Below are 21688 nucleotides of genomic sequence, written 5' to 3' on the forward strand. Positions count from 1 at the left end.
AAAAGTTCATTATCCTATCCAAAGTGTTAGATATGAAAAGACAATAATTTGAATAATATAATTTAAATAAAGACACCACGTAGTACATATCAAATTGAATTGATATTATATTTTGGAAGAGACCGAAATAAAAAAAATAGCTAACAAATCAAATGTCATTGTATTTTAATACGACCTCATTTAGATTTCTAATAAAATAACAAGACAGTATCTCATAAATTAATTGTTCCTAAATTAATTTTTTTTTTCAAATTTTAGCATTTTTCGATCAACTAGAAAACTTTCTCGACAGAAACTTTATACAGCGACAACGATCAGTTTTTTTTCCTTTCAATTTTGGCATAAAAAAAGTGGTAGCTGAGGGTGAAACAAACATTTTTTTTTCTCTCAGGGTCAAAAACAATTTTTTTTTCTTTGAAATCTGGAAACAAACTTTTTTCCGAAAAAATCCATAACGTCCCCCTCCCCCCGAAAATCTAATGGTTCCTGCCTACAACAATATAAAACCTACAAATAACAAATATCAGTGAAATAGTGAATTGACTCATTATAATAGTAATCGACCATACATTATTTGCAGAATAAGAGGTTCTGTGTTCTATCTGTAGAAAAAAAAATTAAATGACCATTATGTCTTAATAGATTTTGACTGATAGAGTTTATAGTGGGGTTCGTGCTGCTTAGTCTTTAGTTTTCTATTTTGTGTCTGGTGTACTTTTATTTGTTTGTTTGTATTTTTCCTTGTGAATTATGACGTTGTCAGTTTATTTTCGATTTACGAGTATGTCTGTCTTTCTGGTATTTTTCGTCCATTCTAGGAGTTATTTTTCGTCCAATCTAAAAGTTATTGCTTTAATAAAATAAACAATTGTTTTTATTTCTGTATTTTCAGAAAAATTTGAAAGAAACTTGATTACGACTGGTATCCGATATTAGCAAGTGACTTTATCGAACCTTTTAGAAATTCAATAGAATAATTATCTTGTGACGTCAAGTTTACCCTCTTTCAGTCTATTTTTTATTTGAAAAAACAATAATTCCCTTTACACAACGTACTGATCTAATTCAACCTAAATTGAAATTTAATGATTCTTTATTAGTTCTTGAAATGTGAACTATAATCATTTTGAAACTTTCATTGCAGCCATGACAATAAACATGATAAAAATGTGCAAGTGTATGTCAAATATACCGACCATTGTCAGTGATGGGTTTCGTATTAATGATAGAAAGAGGGAAACTATAAACAACACCAAATCATACACAAATCATTTCACCTGTCCTTTTGCTTTGGGACCAATAGTTTTGCTTTTAAATAGAAAATGCCTGATAATCAATTCAAAACTATTTTTTTCTAATTGTTTTCGCCAATATCAATAGAGCAAACTAAACTAGAGGAATATACAATAATATAATTACCATGCAGCAAGAGTAACAGTGGTGATTTAATTCAAAGACAATCAATAAAACACTTATGCTTGTAACTAAAACATACGACTTTTGCATCTGTCTGTTGACCAGTAATGATCCTTTGTATGACATTGGCATATACCGGATATACACAGCAAGTTGTTTTGGCAACCGTTTGTTGATGTACAAGAACTATTTATCGATGATTCTGCAGAATAACACCATAAAAAACAAGACACTGTATTAAAAGATATATTATGAACTTTCGAGTGTTTTTCATTGCCATAAATACGAACAGTATCTGGAAAGCTTTATGATAAAGAATGTTTATTGAAAAATAAACCGGAGCAAATGTTAAATATTCTTTATCGTTTGTAAACGTGTGCGGAGATAAATTAAAGATCAAATTTTAAACTCAATTTACCCTTTGAATTCTTAAAATACGTATAACCATACAGCATAATCAAATTAATAAACATAGGAAAGAAGACTTTCAGAAAATAAAATGTCAATTTGGTGAATCTGTTTTTAAGATTTCACAGATACAGATGATAAAATTGATTTCTTTTTTCTGCTAAATCTTAAGTTCTTACGATTATGATGTCTGCACACTAAGTCACTATTGCACAGAGAGCTTCCTCCACAGCAAGATTCACACAAAAGATGCTTTTCATCGTTTAATCGACGACCAAAAACGTTTGAATAATATCCGTTTAGACAAATCTGATCAAAAATAAAAAAAATGAGTTACAACGTTAGATATGTTGATTGATTTTTGTTTGGCAAACATTTCATATGTGTTCATAACGAGAACAAATTAACAACATAGGTATTTCCTGCAATTAGGGTCGACTAAGATAAAGAACGGGTATGTTAGATACGAAGATAGTACGCCTTACAAAACTCTCAAAGAATTGTTGCGAGGGTTCTAAATGTCAGACAGCGTGCACCCCTTACAAGAGGCTTTCGAATCAACATCCTATTCTGATTGAAAGGAGTTGCGTGCATCATTTCATTTAGACACCAAGCGGACGTCTTACTTGGGCAAGGTTCATATTCAGAAAAAATATTGCCTATTTCCATACTCCAGTCTCACTTTTTATGTCATGGAAGATACATTTGTGACCCACCTAAAGTTCATACAACTATTATGTTTGGTTAAATGTGCCATTATAATGTGATTATCTCACTGAAGTTACCTGTAACCATACTTTACGCAAGGAGAATTGTACCTTTATGACAAAAATAGAATACAAACGTTAAGGTTAAACAAAATAAATATCACTTCACCATACTCGTGTCTTTGTGTCTATTTTAAAACATTTAAAAAAATTTTGCTTCCTGTCATGTCAATTAGATAAAACAAAATTAGATCAATAGTCAATGACGCTGATGCGACACGGTTTTTGATAGAAGTATTACCTCATCAGACAAAGAAACCAATTGAGGAAGTACCACAAATCCAAACAATACTCGTTAAATCTTTGATATAAACTGATAGTTTGTAATCACTAAAAACATGTATTTAAAATGATGTTACTTAATTTAATGGTACAATTAAAAAAAAACACGTTGTCTGAACATGAATTCTTATTCCTTTTCTATGAAAGGTTTTTAAATAATCAGTCACATATCAACACATTTAATTTGTCAAACTTGTTGAATAAATAAAGGAAGTTATCCTCCAATCGACCTTTATAGTTTCCGGGTATCCTGCTTTTGTTGCTAGTGAACGGTTTTGTCAAATTACTGTTAACATCACAGTTAAACTTGAAGTCATCATTGCTTGCGGTCAGCGTTGAGGTCGTGTCGATTTTAATTAAAAAAAATTGAACGATTAGGATGGAAAAAAATGTACAAATTTCCCCATTTCCTTTCTCAATTTTAAATCTATAGTCGAAGCTCGTATTGTACCTGTTTCTTACCCTCGTTGGTATTTAAAGAACCTAAACAGTTACCGTCTATATACTAACCGTAGATCGTTTACATCCAAGGTCATATCGTACGTGATTCATCAGTGTCCTGTACTTTTGAATAAAACACACCTTCAAAAATATTATAGATATGATAAGATATGGTCTGAGTGCCAATGAGACAACTCTCCATCCAAGTCGCAGTTTGTAAAAGTAAATGCTAATTAATGTATAAAAAGATAAGTATACAAATAATAGATTTATTTAATTCTTACAAGATTTTCTTCAAAAGTCACTTTTATTAGCTCTTGTGAGGGTCGTTTGTAGAAATGATATTTATCTTTTATATTACATTTACCTTCTATTTATGGTATCAATAATGTTAAAACAAGTACATTGTGTTACCCTAAACCATCTAAACCAAATGGACAATGCAACTACGATATAAATCAATAGCCATAACCAAACTTGAATAGAGTCTATTTAAACGAAAATTAGGTTGTATAACCTAATGAGACGCTTAAAACTTGTGAAAAAACCAACAATGATAGAATTGTCTCACAGAAAATTAAAGTATCAGGTAAATGCTGAATTACATTCAAATCTATTATCTATTTAAAAAAATGCCCCTAACCCTAGAGACGCATAATCTAGCACCCAAGCGACACATTATATTTGGATGAAAATTGAGTCTTTAAACCAATCAATCTTAACAAAGAATCTTGCATTTGGTTAATGGTCACGATAGGAGTTCCTTTATATATAAATGATACTGGAAAAATTGTCAAAAGTAGTTTTTTTTAATCCTGAAACAAATGAAGCGTTCCATACGGTGAGGATGTTTAGGTCACTGTACAGTCTTGAACAATGAGCAACGCTCATACCGCATAGTCAGTTATAAAAAAAACGATAGAAAATGTAAATCAATTCAAACGAGAAAACCATACATAACATAATAAACGAAAAACCGACATTTTACACAACAACAAACGAATTACAGGCTCCGGACTTAAACGTTTAAGGTGATATGCATTTAAAAAAACACAGATGTAAACAATTCAAATATATAAATTTGGCTTTTTTGTCTTCTCTAACAAAAAGTTTCATTTCTTTTTTTTTCAATCTCAACTGGGTATACGCCTGTTTGTAAGGCAGATATGTTACAAACCCGGATCATATTTCATATATCTCCATATCCAGTATTAAGTCTTCAAAATTAAAGCTATTTTATATTCCCTTGTATGTCCAGGAAAGAAGTACTTACACGTTATGCATTTGTTATTTGTTTATACCAGTATTTTAAACCAAAACAAAGAAAAAATTATTTGACAAGGAATCTACACTTACTTCATCATTCTTGCAACTTATGGTGGTGTTACATTTGTCAACCATGTCAATTCCACTACAATACATGCAACTTAACGAAGGGGCTGTTAAAAAAAGATAAGTAGCATGAACATTCTTAATGTAACGAATTACTCTATAAAATATATATGACATTTGATAATATGTATAGGTATATGTTAAACCCGTAGCATCAACGAGTGGCTAAAATAATAACTGCCATAAATCAGAGCTGACAATATTAAAAGGTTTTTCAATTTGTTATTCTCTGCAAAAAAGTTGACACAGCGTAGTAAAATTAAATTTTTGACAAGACGTAGGAATTCATCAAATTGTGGTAGTGTATCATTTTAACTATTTAATATTGGTGTATGCCTCTCACTTAGAAATAATATATATTGTTTATGCATTTACTGTTAAGAAAGTAGGAAACATATACATTTATGAAACATATTTTTTTAAGAATATCAATATAAAATAAAGAAATGTGTTATGATATTCACTATGCCGTGTACCTTAGAAAATAAGTTGATGAAGTCATATCAGGTGGTTAGACGTCACACAATTGTAGATACTAACTCGAATATTATCCTAACTCATTTGATAACACAATCCAAACATTAAAAATGTACATATTGAAGAAAAATGTTATCTAAATATTAATCATGATGATACATTACCTTTGAAATCGTCAGTACACGTAAAATCAGAATTACACACATTTTCCATACAGCAACGATGACATATAACATGGCCAAGTCCGGTCGCTCGTTTTCCAAAGATAGTTCCCACGCTATCTTTGCGGCAAAGCTTAAAAAAGTGAACTTTCATTGAGGTTATTACTTCTTGTGCAACGGTGAATTTAACTTGAATTAAACCAGCAAACTAAAAGAACAACGAAACTTTGTCAAGCGCAAATAATGCTATACTATTGTTTTCATATAGCACTTACTTCGTGTAATTTTGTTTATGTTTAATGCTTTACCTTTATGTTTTGATGAGTGTTTGCATTTTCAAAGCATTGAAAGTTTTGTAAAAAGAGTTATAGGTGTTTTCTGAGGAGAAACATTTATCTCTATTACCAACCAGTAAATCGGAAGATTAGTTCGTGTAAAAAAGCAACCGACTAGTATGACAGAGTTTAAGCCATAAAGAATAGTTATTAATTGGTAAAAACATCATAAAATGATAAAAGAATGTAAGTCCAATAATATGTTTGATAAACACAAATTTCGATTATAGATTGTGAGAATTTAAGAAGACCAGCGTCATATGTTTAAATATATATTGCATTTTGCATAATCATAATGTTTAATTTGCCGTGTTTTATAACACAAAACTTGTAATTGCTGTTTATTTGTTAAATGCATATGTTTTCCAATGGATATGATACTGCATAATGTGGCTTTTTGAGAATTTTTACAAAACTAATCGTTTAGCCATCATATATAGTCAGGTGTAAAACGTCGGTCATTAACAAGTTTGATAAGACATCTAGGCTAGATTTTCTGTCAAATCTATTTTGTCGGTAAACCGAATTTGTCAATATATGAATGCGTTTTCCTAATGTTATATAAAAATAATAACATACTATTAGAATGTCTTGCAGAAAACTATACTTATCATATACATACCTCTGGATATGAACATCCTACGTCAAATCGAGTCTTATTATCGTCAGTTTGGTATTTTTGAGTGAAACAAACCTGTAGAAAGCATATATGATTATTTTTTTAATATATTTGAAAATGTTCCTCCGTTAACAAATAATGGTAATGAATAATGTAATAGTGCAAACAATTGGAATGCATGTCTATATTACATTATCACCCTGGTTGTAGAGTAAAGATAGTGCACACCTCTATTTGTGTTTTTTTTTCTCTTAGTCAATATATAAAAGCAGTATTGTGGGGCTAAATCAAGGCGATAGTACTTTACTAATCATGCTATTGGATAAGCAAGACAATTGACAATACCAGACAATTGTTGTTCATTATTTTCCGTCTGTTCATACTCTTACATTTTCTAATTTATGTTCAACCAGCGAACTTTCAATCATATTATTTCACATTTACTATAAGGGTTGATGTGTCCCCCTTGAAAAGTCTTTTGTTCTGTTAATGTTACAATTACATGTAACCCATTTATCCTTTCAGAGGTACATGTATGATAGGCGTATGGTTGTAAAGTATTCTGTATTCACCGATGCGGTCTTTTGATTCATGTACGGTTGTATAATATTCCATTATATTTATGTACCTTCCTTCATAACACGTTCATATTTATCAGGGAAAATAATAAGAATCAATACTAAGCATTCTATGGAGATTTGTCGATTGAACCTTAATCAAAATATATCCGTCTGTGAAGGATTTTAGTCAAGTTAGATATCTTCTATTTATATATGTTTGTACTTGATTCTAGTTTTTTGCATACATGTATAGTTTAACAAAGTAATTTGACCTCATCATCTTGACAAGTTGCAACATTGTGACAATGATCATTTGCAGCCATACCAGTACAAGAAAAACATATTCTTCCACAATCTACAAAGAAGACAAAATACTTCAACCAACTAATTCTATAATTTTCACGGTGAATTATGTTGCGTGAATTCTTGTCTTGTCGACAAAGTCAATTTTCTTTCTAGATGTTTTAATATAGGAATGTTTCTACATAATACAAAGTAAAATCACAAAAATACTGAACTCAGAGGAGAATCCAATCGGTAAGTCCAAATTCACATGGCAAAATCAAATGACAAAACACATCAAAAAACGAATGGACAAAAACTGTCATAATCCTGTCTTGGTACAGGCATTTTCAAAAGTAGAAAATGGTGGATTAAAAGCAATCACAATCTAAAATATTCAACCCGATTTATATTAACCGGAAACAATAACATGGTTTAATTTGAAAAATGATAAATTTTCAACCACTCCAATACCAGTTTTATGATTAGGAATCTAGAAACACATACATTTTTATAGTGGACACATATTAATTTAAACTGTTCCAGAGTTACTTAAATAAGGCATACTTGATGGCATTTGGTTAATCATAAAAAAATAATATTTACATCTTCGAAGAGTCGAATAAAAATGTAATCATACTGTAACTAAACCCGAATTAATGCAAAACAACTCAAACTAAAAAAGCTACTTTGAAAAAAAAGTGACACATTATTGGATTCTTGTTTTATCGGAGTTTTTTTGGCGAATATCACTAATAAATGAATCATATTCTCAACTTGCACAAGTAAGTGTGAAAAAGTGATAAATCTAAAAGTCTTACCAATTTGTGAAAGTATATTCGCAAAAAGCAACAACCGCATTAGTGAACCTATAAGTAGATTGCTAATTGTAAAAACATAATTTCAACCTGTAGTTCTAAATAATGCTTAGATCGTACTGATATCTCCTTATGGTGAGAAACTTTGTAAAAAGTTAGGTAGGTCAAATATTTATGAAGTAAAATAAAGTACAAAGCAAATTTGAAGGTCGTATATTTGTTTTTCTTTTCGAAATTGTCTGTCAGGATCTGTCAGTGCTTATCTTTTAGCAGAAAGCTGATATAAAATTAATGTATGCGGTACAATATGTTGTATTTTAACATTGGTTCATTTTACTTTTGTATATTGCATTAAATTGGTGACTTGAAGATGAACTAAGTAAACTAGTATTAGAAACAGCCGAATTCTACATAAACCAAGTTGATTATGCAATAAAGCTATTTAAATGGTAATAATATATATTATATAATGAAACAGACATACCTTAAAATTCCGAAACGACGAAGACAGTTAGTGTGATAGTAAATAGCCCTACGATTTTGACTAATCGTCGATTCCCACATACAAGTCATTGACATCGCTTACTTTAACTTCATAATTAGAAAGTGTTTTTTATTTTTCTTCATTAAACGTTTTAAAATTTCCTGAATTTGTAAGATCTAATTTGCATAAAAAGGAATATTTCATAAACCTTTAGATTTATGATTTTTTTTTATAAAATACCTACTTGTTGTCATGTTGTACATCGTGAATTCAGCACAACGTGGAATGTTCATAATATAGAATATGAGATAAGATTGTACTTGTGTCTTATCATTTTAACTTAGAATCATTTGAACCGTTTATCTTTTCTCTATGTTGTCTTAGTATGTGCAGTTTAAAGTAAATATAGTTTGCGTATGGCATTCGATACATTTCTAGACTTTACATTATTTAGACCTTGTTTTACAAATGAATAGTCTCTTATAAACTGTACCCTTGCAACAATAGAAGGGTGAATGAATCCATATTTTCATTACATAAAATTATTCTTACAAGTTATCTTATTTGTTCTTCTTTTTTTAACACTAAATATATTTGAATATGCACAAAACAGTCGCGGACTATTCACAGATTCCCGCAGATAAATCACCAAACAATATCGTTTTTTAGCTCACCTGGCCAAAAGGGTCAAGTGAGCTTTTCTCATCACTTGACGTCCGTCGTCAGTCGTCGTTAACTTTTTCAAAAATCTTCTCCTCTGAAACTACAGGGCCAAATTTAACCAAACTTGGCCACAATCATCATTTGGGTTACTAGTTTAAAAAATGTGTCCGGTGACTCGGGCAACTAACCAAGATGGGCGCCAGGCTAAAAATAAAACATAGGGGTAAAATGCAGTTTTTGGCTTATAACTCAAAAACAAAAGCATTAAGAACGGACTGCAATAAATATTGATACTCTGCAATTTTCATTCTCAAAATGGATTGTTTTGAATCATTGCAAAATGGCTAAAAATCTATGTTTTTTCGCTAAAAACCTGTGTTTTAAATTTAATGTATGATTACTTACATGTATCTTTTTAAATAACCATTTCATAAAGAGAAACAATTCGCATCTATGTTGAAAAACCTTAATTTCTTTAGTGCCAGAGAAACTGCATTCAGCTTTTCAATAATTCAGCTGAATACAATTTATCTATAAAAGAAACAAGAAAAAACAATTCCGAACTGGTTTAGTATCATCCTGCAATAAAAAGAAAAGAAATAACATGTTTGCTACAACTTTAGCATTCCCTTTTTATATATAATACACAATAAATTTATATATTAAAACTAAATTTTTAGCCTACAGAAATTTTAATTCAAAACTTTTACGGCTAAAATTTTAGCTGCCAAAAAACGATTTAATTTATGAAATTAAAATTTTAGCAATCTTCGAAATTTGAACAAGTTCTTATTATATTAAAGTTACATGATATAAAATGCTAAAGTTTTAGTTTTTTTACGAAATTGTACGATGATACAGTAAATGTAAAATATTTCACATATGAGGTGTTATGTATATTATGTCTCAGGGGCGGATTAGGGGGGACTCCTGGAACTTATGTTTGGACCCCCTTTTCCCCCTTTTGAAAATGGCTGGATCTGCCCCTGTATCTTGATTTAAGAGTACTAAGTAACACAGGTACTTATTTACATGTAGGTTTCAAAGAAACACAATAGCTGCATTTGCATATTTATGATATGGTATTATCGCTAAATGTTTGTTATCATCCTCCTTTTGTTTACTTCAAATTCATATTGTATACCAGGCAGTACTGTTTGTTATATGTTGTGTCCACATATATTATACGTCGTTTGTTTTAAAAACAATATATAAACCATTAAGATTAAGTCAAGACAAGACAAACCTAAAGAGGGATCAGTTTGGCTTTGGACAGGCGAGTGAAGATGTCCAAAATATGAATAAAAAAATAATTGAAAAAAATGTATAACAATCAACAATTGACTGAGCTGTTTGAACATACATATCAGCTATAGAACTTGTACATGAGCATATGGATCCAGTAGATACTTTGTTTACATTTTCTCATACAAATAAAAACTAGATATACAAGTCAAATATAAAGAAATACTCACGTAAAAGATTCCTGATGTTTCCTCCTGTTTTGGTATGATTCTTTCTCTAAATAAAATTCTCATTGCAATTTATAAAACAGAAAAATTTGATGTTTTTGCCATTTAACTATAAATAAAATATAAATTTGCGCCATTTTGAAGTCTTCTAAATTCTTTATCTTTCAAACGCTTTAGACAAAGGATAAATCAAGGACTTTTCAAACGTTCAGGTGAGTTCAGCATTAAGGTTCATCATAAGGAATTGAAAAATATGTCCGTGTTTACACCTCCAAAATTACTATGAGTACAGACAAACTGGTACATCCAGGAAAGTTTTAAGGCATGGCAGGAACTAGATATATAAAAGTTATATGAAGTCTACGTTTCAGAAAATTAAAAATTTACCTGGATTTTGATGTTCATTTTTTTCCAGTCTGCAGAAGATAGCAAAATAAACAAACACCCGAGTTTCATTTGATACGGTCCACTCAGTTACACAGTTTAAACCTGTTAAATAACCTATTGTTTACAGGTGTCTATTGTCCATCTATTGTCCATTTAAATCAATACTACTCACAACATTGATTATATGAGGGGAGCTTCTCAATCGTTTTCACTACTTAGTTAATGTTTGCACCTTCTGCAGGAGCGAAAAAAAATGGATAGTAACATCTAGAAAAGTTTATAATTTTCTGAAACATAAAATGCATTTAAAATTTATATATCTAGTTCCTGCCATCCCTTAAAACTGTTGCAGGTGTATAGGTTAGTCTGTACTCAGAGTAAAATTTGGGGTGTAAATACGGCCATTTTAGCCAAAAGGTTATGATGAACCTTAAAAGCGCTTTTATGTTTTGACTTTTGTCTCCTAAATGCTTGAAATGGTTTTTCAACAAAGGAAGCAATTATAATATATTTCTAATTTACTTTTAACTGCTCTGATGTTAATACTTGATTTATTTCACTTGACTGGCGGGGTTTAACCGGTTTGCTCATCATGGACCAGTCCGTATATATACAGGTGTTTTGTGTTACACTCATCAATTAGTGTTCAACTATTTGTCCCATACTAGTATCATACCGTCAGTTCTTTTATATATCCGTTTGGTGACACTGATAAGTGATTAGAATCAATAATAATTGTAACGGAAATCATCCTTATCGCACACATCTTCAAAAAGACTGTCCATATGCAAATTAAAGCGCAAGATCACAGATATAATTCCGATTTTTTTTTTAGAAACCATGCCAGCAAAAAAAAGGAGTTTTGATTCTGCAATTCCTTTAATTCCCTTCAATTGTCCAATTATAAATATTTAAATAAAAAAAAACATAATATTTCAAGTCCACCAAGTGCAGCTGACCGTCAACTATGTTGTCTTATTTTTTTGTTCTTTTGGTCGAACAGCTCTTCAACTGTTTCTGTTTTGTTTTACATCCTCGTCTTTCAAATATCAGGCTCTGAACGTAAATGATTAAGATCAACCCGGAATAGCGCTTCGGACGCATGCAATATATACCTTATTTTCATTTTTTTTACTATTGCAGATAATTTTGTTGTCAACGGTTATCGTAGTCTGACCTCAGTCACAAACTGTTTTCATAAGTGATGTAATATGAAATATATGATACAACGCAGGAGGAGGATATAAGGTAAACTTTGTTTGCAAAAGAGGGGCGAAAGATACCAGAGGGACAGATCGAAAAAAAACTGACAACGCCATGGCTAAAAAAAAAAGACAAACAGACAAATGATAGTACACATGACACAACATAGAAAAATAAAAACTTAGCAACACAACCCCACCAAAAACTGGGGGTGATCTTAGTGCTCTGGAAGGGTAAGTAGATCCTGCTCTACATGTGGCACTCGTCGTGTTGCTTATGTTATTACACACCCGGTAAATAGACTATTTCGGTAGGTCACCTTCATGCAAAGGGACGGGGATTGATGTTACCACTTAAGGAATATATCCGATATCATCTGTGAAACTTTTATTCCATAACGGCCAACCGGCTCGTAATGGCGTCTGTTAAATTTACGAAGGGATGATTTCAACTTCACCATTTGAAACTCTTGGGTTAATAGCTTCCTTGTGAGTAGCAACCCTCTACCAAGAAAATCATATATTGATAGGAAATACAAGATCGGGAAAACCGTACCAATTTGGAGATATATACTCAGTATGCAGGCGCTGCTAGAATGTTTCTACTTAGACCCTTATTGTCAATGTGTAGATGTTAGTCAAGATAAAGGCCGACTTAACTGTATCTGTTGTATCCTTTATCTCGTGTTCGATGGAATAGATGCGTTCAACATAGTCACAATAGCAATTGCAATAGTGTAGTATTTGTTAACTCGTTCAGTGATTTTTGGAAGAAAATACAGATGCTTCCGAATGTATATATAATATGCATGATTATTTATTTGTAATTCCGATTCTTCCACTTAAGCACGTTAAGCTCACTTTCTCATTCATTGGGGTAGGAAGAATGTCAACCATTAGAGAAAAGTGCGGAACAAAACAAAAACAAAAATAAGTCGACATTTCAAAATCAGAGATCAAGCGGAAGCCGCTGAAGAAGCAGCCATAAAAGCACTCCGGAGACGCATTGTTTATGAAATGTAATGCAAGTTCTACATGCTATCAATGCTAACAAACCCTCCAATTTTCGGCGAATGCTTATAATTTTGTCTTAAGGTTTGTAAACTGAGCTGATGTTTAATTCTAGTACCATATGGCTTATTCACTCGTTGAAATTATCTTTTATCTTTAGAGAACACTTGTATTGATGACAGAAATGATAGGGTTCTGATATTTTGTGTGATTTGATATGCTAGAATCTTATTCAACATTTACACTTAACCTGATCTCTGCTTTTGAATAATCTCTTTGAACTGTTTCTGAGGCTAAATGTTATTCCTGACTATACAGCTTCTATGTATGTTCAACTTGCCGTTTGTTTTCGTTGTAGTTCAGTGCTTTTGATGTTCTGTTTTCCTCTTATAATTGATTGTTCAGTTTTGACTTGTAACCCAAATTTGTTTTATTGTTTGATTAGATTTATGACTATTGAACAGCGGTATACTACTGTTGCTTTAAATACAATCAAAGAGTTTTTTCATGATGAAGGCTATACTGTAATATTCATATCCTTGTGTCTTTGGCTGGAGAGTAGACCATAGGCAATCATGAAACCTCATTACCTAACTATAAAAGTTATTCTAGGTATAGGGTTAAATGACTTTAGAAGGAGGAAAATAAGAAATAAAACTGACACGTTGAGAAACTTTAAAATACCCAATCAAGAGAATCTAAGTCCCCTGTACAACAGTAATTAGAAAAGGACATTCTTTTGTCAAATGAGCTACACAAGTAACAAAGCAACAAAGCAACAAATTCAACAAGCTAAATGAAACAAAATAATACATCAAAACAATAACAAACAATAAAAACACATAAACCTGGTTAAACTAAAACATTTTTTTTATTTGTTTTAAATAATGGCCTGTACCAAGTCAATAATTTGACAGTTGTTTATTAGTTGGCCCGTATCTATAAGCTTTCGGGCGTTTGTTTTGGCCAGGCTGTTAGCGATTGTTTTACATAGATTTTTTTCTTGGAGTTTAGTATTTCTGTTGTTCCTTTATTTTCTTTTAGCGACTGATGCGTTTCCCTTAGTTTTTGTTTGCAGCCTTGATTTGTTTCCTTTTTATCGAATTATGACTATTGAACATTGGTTGCCTATATTTGGAAATTTAATGAGAAATTGTTTTATTAATACATAAAAAAAAAACACATTTCCGTGAATCAATAGACCTTGAGACCTTTGAAAATGCTACAATAATTTTGAATGTTCATTCAAAATATGGTCTCTTCAAATCTTTTTTCCTGTTTATTATTTTTCAGTATGTTTTTTCTATCAATAAATCAATTGTGTACTAATCATTTATCATGATCTGTTGTAGTTCTCCTGGTAAATGACGGAAAGGACTATTTGTAATAGGACTATGGTAAGGTGTCACATAAGTACATTCTGAAAGCTGATTTAGTCTTTCATGTCTATATTCATTGCATCTCAAACAAATGCAAACTGGTAAAATGTGCACTAAATAATGAGCATGACAGGTTTTAAGTTCATCCAATAACCTCATAAAATCTTCTGCACCTATATGTCCCTGTGAATTTACTCCTTTGAATTAAGTAAATAAAACTCATTAATGACAGAACGATACATTGGTTTGATATAAAGTGAATGAATTGCAGCAGCAATTTTTTGCACTGAGTTTTCGGGGCAAAAGCAGTTTAAAAAAGTCTGTTAGAACTTTTCAATCAGTGGAATAAGAAGAGCTGTTCTGCCCTCTCTACATCTTTTTACTTCCCTATTGTCATTTACTAAGTGTTTTAGTAAAACGTCTAATGTAAAATTGCGATTATATTATCTATTTAAGATTCTAACCAAGTCATTTAAGAATAAGCTACCAAACCAGATACCCCCATGTGCTCCAAGAAGAAGGCTTAAAGTGACATGATGCACAGCTTTTCTGTTTACTTGAAGTATTCGAAAGCTAATAAATAGAGCAACAAAAAGTATGAAGTTAATATGTTCCGCAACGGCTATTAGAGGAGAAACGAAGAACCTAAATGTCGAAATACGCGTGACATTAAGAAATAACTTATTTTAAATAATGGAATGGACTGCTGGGACCCGCAAACCCTTTATACAGAAAGTTTATTCACCCTTGTCAGCTTGTTGATAGAGGAACAAAATAGATTTGAAGCTATATGTCCAAATCCGCATGAGTATGCCCCTAAATAAGCTTTGGAATGAGGCATATGATATTTTAGTAATAAGGGGCAGCAGTCCATTGGATTTTTCAAAATAAGCTATTTCTTAAAAGAGGGACAACAGATACCAAAGGGACAGTCAAACTCATAAATCTAAAACAAACTGACAACGCCATGGCTAAAAATGAAAAAGACAAACAGAAAAACAATAGTACACACGACACAACATAGAAAACTAAAGAATAAACAACACGAACCCCACCAAAAACTAGGGGTGATCTCAGGTGCTCCGGAAGGGTAAGCAGATCCTGCTCCACATGTGGCACCCGTCGCGTTGCTTATGCGATTACAAATCCGATAAATAGTCTAATTCGGTAGGTCATATTCATGAAAGGGAAGGGGATTGTAGTTACGACGTAAGAAACATATCCGATATCATTTGTGAAACGGTTATTCCATAACGGTCAACCAACTCGTGATGGCGTCCGTAAAATTTACGAAGGGATGATTTCAACTTCACCATTTGGAACTCTTGGTTTAATAGCTTCCTTGTGAGCAGCAAACCTCTATCAAGAAAATCATGATAGGAAATGCAAGCACGGGAATATCGTATCAATTGGGAGATATATACCCCGTATGCAGGTGCTGCTGGAATGTTGCTACTTAGAAATGGAAAGTTCACAATTGGAAAGCTGAAATCATCTCTTTTGTCGTAAAGTTTTGTTTTCAACCGACCCTCATTGTCAATTTCTAGATGTAAGTCAAGATATGAAGCCGACTTAACTGTATCTGTAGTATCCTTTATCTCTAGTTCGATTGGATAGATGCGTTCCACATAATGTTCACGCGTATTTCGACATTAGGTTTTCCGTTACTCCTCTAATAGGCGTTGCGGAGCATATCTATTTTATTCATTTGGTTCCTCTTTTGATTAGCTTTTGAATGAGGTCTAAGATATATAAGTAATAAGGGCTGAAGAGTCGCAGCAGTCCATTCCATTACTCAAAATATCTATTCCATTATTCAAAAATGGCTATTTCTTAATTTTATTTTGGCATTCATGCCATCCGTAACCCCTAATATTGTTATTCAGTCACATATTGTGTATATCCATTTTGTTCCACTATCAACAAGCTTTTAAAAAGTGTATTAACTGTTCTGTATATAGGGGCTAGATGCTCGCATCAGTCCATGCCATTACTCAAAATAAGCTATTTATTAATGTTCTGGCGTATTTCGACATTTATATTCTCCGTTACTCCTCTAATAGGCGTTGCGGAACAAATTTACTTTATACCTATATACCTTTTGTTCCTCTTTTGGTAAGTTTTCGAATGAGGTATAAAATACATCTGTAATTATGGCCCGAAGTGTCGCAGCAGTCCAATTTGTTATTCAAAGTTGGCTAATTCTGAATTTTCATGCGTATTTTGGTATTCATGACCTCTGTAACCCCTCTAATATTCATTGCGGCACATATTTATCATATCCATTTTGTTCTTCTATCAACACGTTTGCTAAGGGTGTATAAACTTTTCTAATAAAGGGACTAGTGGGTCGCATCAGTCCATTTCATTATTTAAAATAAGTTATTTCTTTTAATGTTCACGCGTATTTCGACATTTAGGTTTTCCGTGACTCCTCTAATAGGCGTTGTGGAACAAGTTTTACTATATACCTAAACGTATATACCTTTTGTTCCTCTATTAATTACCTTTCGAATGAGGTATAAAAAAATGTTTGTAATTATGGGCTGAAGAGTCGCAGCAGTCCATGCATTCTATTATTCAAAATATCCATTCAATCATTCAAAATTGGCCATTTTTGAATTTTCATGTGTAATTTTGGCATTTAGGTCCTCCGTAACCCCTTATTGTCATTGCGTCACATATTGTGTATATCCATTTTGTTCCTCTATCAACAAGCTTTCAAAAAGTGTATGACATTTTCTGTATCTAGGGGCTGATGGGTCTGTTATTTTATTTAAAATAAGTTATTTCTTAATGTTCACGCGTATTAAGCACATTTTGTTTATATCCACTTTTTTATCTCTATCAACAAGCTTTCAAAGGTAGAATAAAGTGTTCCACATATAGGGGCTGGCGGATTGTAGCAGTCCATTCCATTATTCAAAATAAGTTATTTCTTAATGTTCACGCGTATTTCGACATTTAGGTTCTCCGTTACTCCTCTAATAGGCGTTGCAGAACATATTTACTATTTACCCATTGTAACTCTATTGATGAGTTTTCGAAGTGGGTATAATATATGTATGAAAATACAGGCTTAAGGGTCGCAGCAGTCCATTTCATTATTTAGAATAGGTTATTTTTTTAAAAATGCACGCGTGTTTTGACATTTGCGTTCTCCGTGACTCCTCTAATAGGCGTTGCTGAACATATTTACTATGTACCTTATGTTCCTCTGTTGGTAAGCTTCCGAAAAAGGTATAAGACATATCTGTAATTATGTAGCGTCGCAGCAATCCGTTTTTTTATTTAAAATGTCCATTCCATTATTTAAAATTGGCTATTTCTGAATTTTCACGCGAATTTTGGTATTGATGTCCTCCATAACCCATCTAACGTCATTGTGGCACATATTGTTTTTATCCATTTTGTTCTTCTATCAACCAGCTTTCAGAAAGTGTATACAGTCTTCTGTCTAAGGCCTGGCGGGTCGCAGCAGTCCATTCCATTATTTCAAATAAGCTATTTCTGAATGTTCACGCGTATTTCGATATCTAGATTCTCCATTTACTCTTCTAATACGCGTTGCTGAAATATTTTCTATATACCTTTTGTTCTTCTATTGGAAAGCTTTCGAATAAGGTATAAGACATATCTGTAATTAGGGGCTAAAGCGTCGCAGCAATCCATTTCCTGATTTAAAATATCCATTCCAATATTTGAAATAGGATATTTCTGAATTTTCACGCGTATTTTGCCATTTTTGTCCTCCATAACACCTCCAATGGTCACTGTGGCACATATTGTTTATATCCATTTTGATCTTCTATCAACAAGCTTTCAAAAGGTGTATAAAGTGTTCTGTCCGTAAGGAATGGCGGGTCGCAGCAGTCCATTATTCAAAATAAGCTATTTTTTAATGTTCACGCGTATTTCGACATTTAGGTTCTCCGTAACTCTTCTAATAGGTGTCGTGGAACATATTTACTATATATCTTTTATTACTCTGTTGGTGAGCTTTCGAATGTGGTATAAGATATATTTGTAAACTGAAAAAAAGACTATGTATGATATTTTTTATAAATGTTTTGGTATGTAGGTCGTTTATATCGTTTATTATTATTTACAAAGAAAATTCTGTTAAAATAGTTAGGGAAATAAACTAGTTTAAGCTCCGAAATTGAAAAAAAAATAGATAAAGAGGAAAATTTCAAAGGGTGATTTTTTTTTCTTAGTATATTAATTTGAATATTTGTTGAATATCACCAAATCGACGAGTTCCGAAATACGGGATAAAGACTAAGTACTAGTGTCACAGTCATTTTTTTTTTAATTTCATTATGCACTTTTCAACTTGAATACTGAAATATAAACTATATCATTATTTATTATTCATCATTTAACGTTGAATAGTGAATAAAAAAAAAATGAACTATTTCATTATTCATTATTGAATTTTGAATAATGAAAAATGAATAATGAACGTACTTCAGCGCGGTAAATCTTGCACCTGCATTCTATGGATGTTCTCTTATTAACCTTGTAATAGTTTATCAATTATCAAAATTTATAAACCTCGAAAAATATCTCAAAATCCGTGGTAAAAGTCTTCATATGCCAGCTTTAGCTGGCACTTATGGTAGAAGCATCGTTTTGGAATAAAGAACGATTACTCTCTCTACACGACCCATCTGAAAAGTTTCGTCACTCTCATTAAATCTCGTATGATTATTTTTTTTTAATGGCGGCCGAATTTAACATTTCAACCCGATCTTGAAATAACGGGACAGATCGAAATAATTTCGATGTTAAATACGACATGAATTTTATTTGTTTGCAAAAACAAGAATTCATGCAGAAATTTTGGTAATTTGTGTAGCTCATTTAAATTTTATTGTACCACGGAAATTACCGAAGTTAGAACAACATCTGACGCCATGTTTCGTCTGCTTCAACATTCCATTATCAGTGAGGTAAAAAACAAATTACCTAAATAATCATAGGTACTTCATTTAAAAGTCACACAATCATAGTTAACGATAACATATTTAGCGTAAAAGTTCCGTCCAACCATGGGAACACAGAAAAAACCTCTGCAAGCAATACATTTCGGATTTGTTTTTTATAATGGCCATGCGGCATGCGGGGTAAACTCCGGTGCACTGGTTGACCATGACTACTTATGTTCATACCTGTAGACAGGGGGTTCAGGGGTTCAGACGAACCCCCACCCCTTGAAAACAAATAAGGACGTTTAAGTCAACGTTCTGTTCAAATTGTGACTGTTAAAGTCGAGTTTTTGAGGTCTAATAACCCCACATTATTCCCCACATCAAGGACCAGTGATAATTATACTGTTAGATGTGATCACGGTTATTCGTATAGTCAATGGCGAATCCAAAAATTTTTCATAAGGGGGCCCGCTGACGCTCCAGTCATGCTTCAGTGCTTCCCTATATAATAAAAAAAAATCCCAAGAAAAGGGGGGCCGTCCCCCCTCTGGATCCAATGGTAACCCACAGACTAATTCAAAACTTAACAAAAGTTGAAAAACATAAAACATTATTCAAATAATTCACAATCTTCTAATTTTGTACTTCCTTTGGCAAACTCTCAACAAATCTTTTCATTGATTATGTCGCACCTTATACAGTCCCAGGAGATGGAAACTGTTTTGTTTTCTCTCTCTAAGTTTAATCACAAAAGGAGACTTGAGTCTAAGTAGTACATTCAGAACTGACTACTGTATATATATATTGTATGCTTCCATATTGTCCAAATCCTCAATCCTCAATCTTAAGGCCTGTTGGCACGAATCGTCCCAATGTGCGGTTTTCCTCGACGTATTTTCTTCTCTGTGCTTTAAATTGGCATGCGCTGGTTAAGATTGGGATTGTAGAACAGCAGTATTAAATCTACCCGTTCTGTCAATGTAATGTGCCACTGTTTGTAGTTTGGCTTTTGTCTCTTCTGTGTTCTCGCCGTCCAGTCTCGTTAGCATAGTAGCTAAATTCAAGTTTCTGACCCCGACCTCTTTGGATATTTGGTGTAACATATCTTCTCGTTCGTTTTCATAGCAGGGACACCCCAGAAGGAAATGTTGAGGCGTTTCAGATGCTCCACAGTTGCATGACTCTATGGCGTTGGTTTGGCCTACTCGGTTCTTGTAGTAATTGAATTCTGTATAGCCAGTTCTTAGTTGGGCGAATATACTGAAATGTCTTTTAGTTGGGAAATCATACATAATTGAGTGTTTCGTAGTTTGTATTTTTTCATAAAGGTCCAAAATTGGATTTTATGGGAAGACGGAGTTATAATGATAACCCATGTACCATGACTTTGATAGGTATATACAGGGCATGTTACTTGGAAGTATGTGGGCTACATCCTTTAAAATTCAAGCTGCAGCAGTCGCCTGCATATTTTATGCATCAGTTTAAACCTGATCAAAACATTTTCACTCTACCAAGTACTTTATCACTATATCACTATCAGGTTCACATTTCAACCTATATATTTAGCAATACACACTTATGGTTATATAACATCACAGTACCAAAATTGTACTCAGTAACCAAATTGCACCTATTCAGCAAAAAAAAAAAACAACTGCAAAAATCTTACAAGTTTTCTTCACCATGTGAAGTTATCTTATTATCATCTTTTTAAAATGAGCAAATTAAATTTGTTACCAGCATACTTTTCTTCAAAAAATAATAGTAAAAGCATGGAATAATGTCAAATTGTTCGAAATATTTGAAGAAATAAAACAAAATCTCTGTTTATATCCCAGTTTTAAGGATTTGAAATTAACCATACATGTAATGATGTATGGAATTTGGGTACTGACCTCATAATGAAGCTCATTACAGTATCATGGATTGTTTGGATGTAATTTCAAACCCATTTTTCAATGACTCTACATGGACTCAAAATTAAATTGGTGTAACTAAATTGTAAACAATGATATATTTCGTTCTTATGTTGTACTGTTATACCACTGTCCCAGGTTAGGGGAGGGATGGGATACCGCTAACATGTTTAACCCCGCCACATTATTTATGTATGTTCCTGTCCCAAGTCAGGAGCCTGTATTTCAGTGGTTGTCGTTTGTTTATGTGTTACATATTTGTTTTTCTTTCATTTTTTT

The 21688-nt window shown here is 32.3% G+C and overlaps 1 protein-coding gene across 1 annotated transcript in view; it reads right to left on the bottom strand.

Annotated features, from left to right (window-relative positions):
• Positions 1 to 8761, bottom strand: part of LOC139495582 (uncharacterized) — a 47015-nt gene extending 38254 nt beyond the window's left edge. The window contains exons 1-9 of the mRNA XM_071283858.1: positions 8687 to 8761; positions 7962 to 8009; positions 7131 to 7213; positions 6302 to 6373; positions 5348 to 5477; positions 4671 to 4753; positions 3384 to 3455; positions 2004 to 2133; positions 1496 to 1618 (exon numbers count right to left, since the gene is read on the bottom strand). Of these exons, the coding sequence (XP_071139959.1) occupies positions 1496 to 1618; positions 2004 to 2133; positions 3384 to 3455; positions 4671 to 4753; positions 5348 to 5477; positions 6302 to 6373; positions 7131 to 7213; positions 7962 to 8009; positions 8687 to 8735 (790 nt within the window). The 5' untranslated portion in view covers positions 8736 to 8761. The remainder of the gene's footprint in view (positions 1 to 1495; positions 1619 to 2003; positions 2134 to 3383; positions 3456 to 4670; positions 4754 to 5347; positions 5478 to 6301; positions 6374 to 7130; positions 7214 to 7961; positions 8010 to 8686) is intronic.
• Between the last annotated feature and the right edge of the window lie 12927 nt (positions 8762 to 21688).

The sequence above is a fragment of the Mytilus edulis genome, chromosome 11 (genome assembly GCF_963676685.1).
Source record: "Mytilus edulis chromosome 11, xbMytEdul2.2, whole genome shotgun sequence".
In the NCBI taxonomy this organism is placed as follows: Eukaryota; Metazoa; Mollusca; class Bivalvia; order Mytilida; family Mytilidae; genus Mytilus; species Mytilus edulis.